General features: G+C 46.0%; 1 protein-coding gene across 1 annotated transcript; it reads right to left on the reverse strand.

Moving 5' to 3' along the window:
* Positions 1-5,959: 5,959 nt before the first annotated feature.
* On the reverse strand, positions 5,960-6,436 carry LOC118645781. The gene has a single exon (XM_036287488.1). It carries the CDS (start codon positions 6,434-6,436, stop codon positions 5,960-5,962), a length of 477 nt encoding a protein of 158 aa, XP_036143381.1.
* Between the last annotated feature and the right edge of the window lie 392 nt (positions 6,437-6,828).

A 6,828-nucleotide genomic window follows, 5' to 3' on the forward strand; every position in this document is an offset into this window, starting at 1 on the left:
ACGTGGCACAATGATGAAGCTTGACCCGTTAAAATGAAAATTTTTTATGCGAATTTGCTGCGCTGCCTCTCGCGTAAAAAAAATCAGAGCATTTTTGTTACTTGCATCTTAGAGCGGGAACTTTCTCCTTTAATTTGAGTGGTTGTTCATTGCTATACGTTTTTTTTTTGACCGAATTATTGAGATTTTAATAAAAAATTTTGACTTTCATCGCTTGTTACTCATGAACAAATCAACGTACAGCGCTCAGCAAAAAAGCGTTGGAAAGCTGAAAGTTTGCACTTTTGAATGCTGTTATCAATTTTTTCACGGAGTTACTTTTTCTAACAACAAATCGCGTTCAAAAATTACATAAAAAATCGCATATTTTACGGTTTTCATTTAGTTTTACTGTTGTGAAGAAAGATCCAATCACATCTCTAAAGCAAAGTTTTATAATACGATTACTCCCCAGTAATAAACACTAACGTTCATGAAATGTAACATTTGTATTCCACGTGTTTATCATTCTTGAAATTTTTGAAACTGCTTAAAACGTTTTTTCAACAATTTTTCTACACCCTTTTGACCAAGTTACAAAGTCAACCTTACATTTCTTTTTAAATGACGCTTATCGCCGGCATTAGCGTTGTCCAATGTGCACCATGTGGAAGATGCCGGTTGAATTGTGCACATCGCGCGCGCGCGCATGTGCGTATGTGTGTATGTGTTTTACAGCAAAGGTAAAGATCCCGCGGTTCGTCACGCGCTCGCGGCTGTTCCTTGCGACTTTTTAAATGTCGTTTTATGTTGTTTCAAATGCGTTCAAATGTCTACGCGGCATTTTGAAAATTTCGTATACAAGCTCAATACTCTACAAAAATCGTCTGTGTTAAACATTTGTTTTAAAGCTTTTATACATAAACATTACATGTAAACATTACGAGTACGCACCTACTCACATACATACCGTAATGTTTACAAGTAATGTTTACGTACAAAGAGACTTTAAAATAAATGTTCAGTACAAAGACGAACTCTCGTAGTGTATTGAGCTCGTATGCGAAATTTTTAAAATGCCGTGTAGACATTTGCCTGCAACAAAAGTTGCATAAATAATCGCACTTCTCGAAGGTTTTTGCATGCGTCACGTAGCGCATCATGTTGGTATGTCTATCTCTGTAGTGAGTAGAATTTGGTCACGATATCAAGAGACAGGACGTTATACGAGATATGAAGACAGTGGTCGTGGTCGAATAACTACTGTTAGACAAGATCAAGAAATTGTTCGCTACGTTTTGCAAAGTCGTACAATAACTGCAAGAAATATTCGCAATGAATTTCATTTACATAACATATCTGAACAAACAATTTGTAATCGTTTAAGAGAAGCCGACTTTCGTTCTCGTTCTTGTGCGAGTGCCGAGTCTTACTCTTAGACATCGCCGGATTCGTCTTCAATTTGCGCGCAATCACATAAATTGGACTACGAGAAAATGGAAAAATGTGTATTTTTCTGATGAATCGCGTGTCTCTTTATATAGCAATGACGCTCGTACACGTACTTGGCGTCGACGAAATAAACGATATGATCGGCGCAGCGTTATGCCAGTACGAGCTCATAACGATGGTTCTGTGATGATATGGGGGTGTATTTCAAAAACAGAACGAACTGAATTAGTGATCCTGTCACCTCCTGCAATCACAAGTGTTCGATATGTAAATGACATTCTTCGACCTCACATATTGCCTACATTTATCGCGTCCGAATTTTGTGTTTATGCAGGACAACGCTCGTCCTCATACGGCAAATGTAACTAAACGCTTTCTTGAGCAACACAATATTACATTGCTGGATCATCCCGCCAATAGTCCAGACTTAAATCCAATCGAACACGTTTGGGACGAAATGAAACGACGTTTAAGAAATCGCGAAAAACAGCCACGAAATTTAAACGAGTTGGGAGAAGCGCTTAGAAATATTTGGCACGAAATTCCGCATGACTTTATTAAGAAGTGCATAAACATGCAAGAACGTTTACAAGCAGTAATTGATCAGAGAGGAGGCAATCGGGTCCGTGTCCAATCGGGTTCGTGTCCAATCGGATCTGTGTCCAATCGAGTCCGTGTCCAATCGGGTCTGTGTGCAATCGGGTCGGTGTGCAATCGGGTCCGTGTGCAAACGGGTCGGTGCGCAATCGGGTCCGTGTGCAATCGGGTCCGTGTGCAAACGGGTGTCGTTGCGCAATCAGGTCGGTGTGCAATCGGGTCGTCCGTGTGCAAACGGGTTGTGTGAAATCGGGTCGGTGCGCAATCGGGTTCGTGCGCAATCGGATCCGTGTGCAAACGGGTTGGTGCGCAATCGGGTCGGTATGCAATCGGGTCCGTGTGCAATCGGGTCGGTATGCAATCGGGTTTGTGTACAATCGGGTCCGTGTCTAATCGAATCTGTGTCCAATCGGGTCTGTGTCTAATCGAGTCCGTGTGCAATCGGGTCCGTGTCCAATCGGGTCTGTGTCTGTTACGGAGTTACAATCATGAATGGCGACCTGCCTCCTCACCGTGTCGACGGAGGGCAGCAGGAGCGGAGGAGCGGGGCGCGTGGGTCGCGCGTGCTCGAGGCGGGAGCGTGTCCTTTATCTTGTGCTAGGACGAGAGCGGGTGTGTTGATTAAGGGCTTAAGCGCAGTTTTTAAGTAGCGTACCGTAAAAAGGTGTACGAAACTAGTTCGTACCGGTTATGTCGTCAGTGCAAGGGAGAGAGAGAAGAAAGACCCCCCCCCTCCTAAGGTAGGCCTCGTGAGCAGACCGTAGAATCAGCCACTTAACCACAATCATCTCTAGAACCTACATCTCTATAATCGGTGCGGCCGAGCTCGTGAGCCAGCGGGCGAAGCACGTGGGGGGCCGCCCTCCCTCCAACACGTGGACGCTGCACCGTTCTACCCCCCTGACGGAAGCGCTCGGACAAAGTCGACCATCCTAATCTGAGCTGGGCTCGCAAGCGAGCGTGTCGAATTAGAGGTACGTGTCCTCGGGTCGTCTAAGCTGACACCCTCGAGACAACGGCGTACGCCTACGGGTCGAACATCGAGGCACCCTCGAGCAGTCGATGCATGTCCTCGGGTCGTTGGCACCCTCGTGGCAGTGGGGTACGAGGCCGGGTTTGTCCGTGAGTCGGGAACCCTCGCCTCTCTGCCCACCGTCGCTTCTCGGGTCGTCCTTGCCGACACTTTCAAGTTAACGGTCTCGGGTGGACTACCGGATCACCCTCGAGTTAGCGAGAATATGCCAGGAAGAAAAGCGGGCCACATAAACCAATTCTCCATTCAGTAAAGAAGGGTTGCGCCATCGAGGAAGGGAGTGAAGTCCGGTCGCTGTCCTGCGAGCAGGAGGGCACCTAGCCGCCTCTTTCTCCGTTATTCCTCCTGTCCATTGAGGATTGCTTGATCAACGATCTACTCGCTCCGCGGAACCCCCAAGACCGACCGCACGAGAGGTTGCTCTCCCTGCGCATAGCGCAAGCACACCAGATGTTTATGATAATTAATTTGAGTTTTTCTTATATCTTATATCTTTTTGGCTTAACAATAAAGAAATGTTTTTTTAACTCTTACTTTCTTGTAGGTTACATGAAAGTGTTGAGTTCTCCCCCCCCCCTGTGATAATTGAATCATCACTTCGCGTACTAACGTTAGAATGTCCAATCGGGAAATACTACTGTGTCCAATCGCTTATGTGCGCAATCGGGCCTCATTTGTCACTCATAGTGTGTGTAATTATAATTTTTATATTATTTTTAAATAATTTATGAAAAACGATTATATAACTTTTAAAATAATGTTTTTTAAAAATAAATTCGTAAAATATTTATAAAAGTTTATGCTAAATTTTCTGTGCTATCTAAATTGTTTTTGCATTATTCTGCGATGCGGAATCGTGTGCAATCGGATCTGTGTGCAATCGGGTCCGTGTGCAAACGGATCGTGTGCAATCAGATTCGTGTCCAATCGGGTCCGTGTCCAATCGGGTCTGTGTCCAATCGAGTCCGTATCCAATCGGGACTGTGTCCGATCGGGATGGTGTGCAATCGAGACTGTGTCCAATCAAGTCCGTGTCCAATCGGGTCCGTGTGCAATCGGGTCAGTGTGCAATCGCGTCCGTGTGCAATCGGGTCCGTGTCTAATCGGGTCTGTGTCCAATCGGGAAATACTACTGTGTCCAATCGATTATGTGCGCAATCGGGCACACTCGCTATCTCTGAAATATTATATTATTATATTATTATACTATATGTACAAATTATATAATTTTGATGTTAGTGAACCTCATCAATAAAAAAAATTCGGACCTACCGTATAATTTTCTGCTATTTATCTGCTAATTTTCTGCCCTACTCCCGAATTTTTTGTTCTTACCCGTTTGCAGGAAATTAAGATCAAATGTGAGGGTGCTAGCTTCACGTGACGCTAGCACTCTCACTAATAGAAAAAAAACAAACAAAAAACCAATTATATCAAACTTTTTTGTTTATTTTAGGCTTTAAAAAACTGTAAACAAATATTTAAAATATTGAACGATTATCCAATTTTGCGAGAGTGAGTTTCGCAAAAATGCGTTTCGCATTGCCTCTCTTGCGGCGAGAGAATAGATTGTCGTGGAAGTTCCTCGACCTTCCAGAAACGACGAAGCTCATCCTCGAAAGCAGAAGAACACGAAATTTGGTGCGTCAAAATACTGGCGTGAGAGCTCTGTACGGATGAATGCGACGGGGATCTCGCCGCGGAAAAATCAATAGGTCCGGAAATGATCCATCCAAGAACGGAGTTTTGGGCGATCAGTTGGCCGACGTCTCCCTTGCGGACGCCGCCAAGAAGTAAATTACTGTATAGATCAGCCCCAATGATAATATTAATGGGATCGAGACTTATCGGATCCGGGTCGGCGCACGATAAATTCGAAAGATGAGTGAACGGCGAAATGTCTACAACGCGCTTCGGAACATAAGTGGTTAACGAGCCGAGAATGAACGCGTCAGTGGAAAAAAACGGAGTAGAAGTGTTACGCGGGGAAATAAAAATCTGTGTCGCATGTTTGAAGGTGCCGACGTGTATACCACCGACGGTGGTGACGGAGATGCGACGGCGTTTAGCTCATAGGAATTGCGCTAATGACTCGGAAATGAAAGTCATTTCGGAGCCTTGGTCGAGTAGGGCTCGAACAACGGCGGTGCGGCCTGACGACGTCCGCACCGTTACCCATGCGGTCGCGAGGAGTACGTGCGATCGATGTCGCGGTCGAAGCGGTAAGAGAATTCACCTTGGGTTTTTCAGCCGGAGCGACAGGCGACGAGCAACTAGGTGACGCCGCTTCGGGAGCGATGGAAAAAGAATCCGAATCGACATGTAGCAGCGAATGATGCCTTTTCTTGCAAGCTCGACACGAGAATTTACTTTTGCATGATAGAACTGTATGCTCAAACTACTTTTCGCTCAAACAATTAAAACAACGTTTTTGTTGCTTCACCATTTCTCGACGTTGATTCGGATTCTTTTCCTTAAACTTAACGAAGGAATTAAGAAAATGAGGCGTGTCGCATAGCGGGCACTTTGGCGGCACGTTCGCTGACGCGGTGGCAGCGTGAACGCGATCTAAGGTAGCGGTTTTCGAACCGGGTTTCACGGACGCGACGATTGCGTTGTTTTCCAATGCGCGAATGCGATGTTCGAGAAAGCGTTTAAGAGCGTCGAACGGAGGCAGATCGTCGCGATCGCTTTCCTGTAAATTCCAAGCTTTACGCGTGATCGGATCGAGTTTCTGCGTGATAAGGTAAACGAGCATATCGTTCCAAAGATTTTCGGCATTGCGATCCAAATTCGAGAAGGATGTTAGAACGACCATAACCTTATCATATAAAAGCTGTAACTCGGAAGCCGATTCGCGCGGTACGCTAGAGACCGAGCAGAGCGGAGAGATGGATGTTAAGCGAGCGCCGCTTGTTCGTAGCGCAAAGTCAACGCAGCCCACGCGATCTCGAAATTCTCCGCGGTAACAGGAAGATTCGCAATACATTCTGCGGCGCGGCCTTTCAAGCACGAGGACAGGAAGTGCATGCGAGCGAAATTCAGATCTTTATTATCGCGAATCAGCGCAGTAAATCGATCGCGGAACTGTGTCCACTCGTCGGGTTTACCATCAAACGGCGGTAATTGAATGAGAGGGAGATGCTGCAACAAAAACGCGGACGCAGTCGCGGACGCATCCGGACGTCTGTCGACGTAAAAGATACTCGAATGATTCGGACTCACTGTCGGCTCGAGCTCTTCTAAGCAATCCGCCATGTAGTCCAGAGCGTTGAGGTAGGCATCTTGGACTCTCTCGAAATGATCCTCGCTGAAGTACGGGAACTCCTCTCGTTTTGCCTTGGGAATCGCTTTCTTCACGGCATGCCCAATCATGAATTGACTCCAGTTGTCCTTGAGAAGCAGGATGCGGGAACGAATCTTTGCCGAGGTCAGATTACCCCTTCCGATTTTTTTGAAGTTTTCAAGGGCACGTTTGATTACCCTCTGGATCGTTTATTGCCTTTCAAGAACATCCACCATGGTGAGAGACACACTGATTATCATTTGAATCAATTGAATCACCTCCGCGTGACCGCGAATTGAGAACTCATTCCGATCCGGCTCGAAGGACCAAATTTGTTTGCGCGGGCATAGGGTAAACGCGATCGCACGGAAAATTCCGGGATCCGTCCCGATTGAGACGCGAAGTGAGTGGTGAGGAATGCGGTAGATTCACGGGGGGTGTTAGGAAGAAAAAGGAGGCGATGGTGTCACTCACGCTTTAA

Source organism: Monomorium pharaonis, chromosome 5, assembly GCF_013373865.1.
Source record: "Monomorium pharaonis isolate MP-MQ-018 chromosome 5, ASM1337386v2, whole genome shotgun sequence".
NCBI classification, from domain to species: Eukaryota; Metazoa; Arthropoda; class Insecta; order Hymenoptera; family Formicidae; genus Monomorium; species Monomorium pharaonis.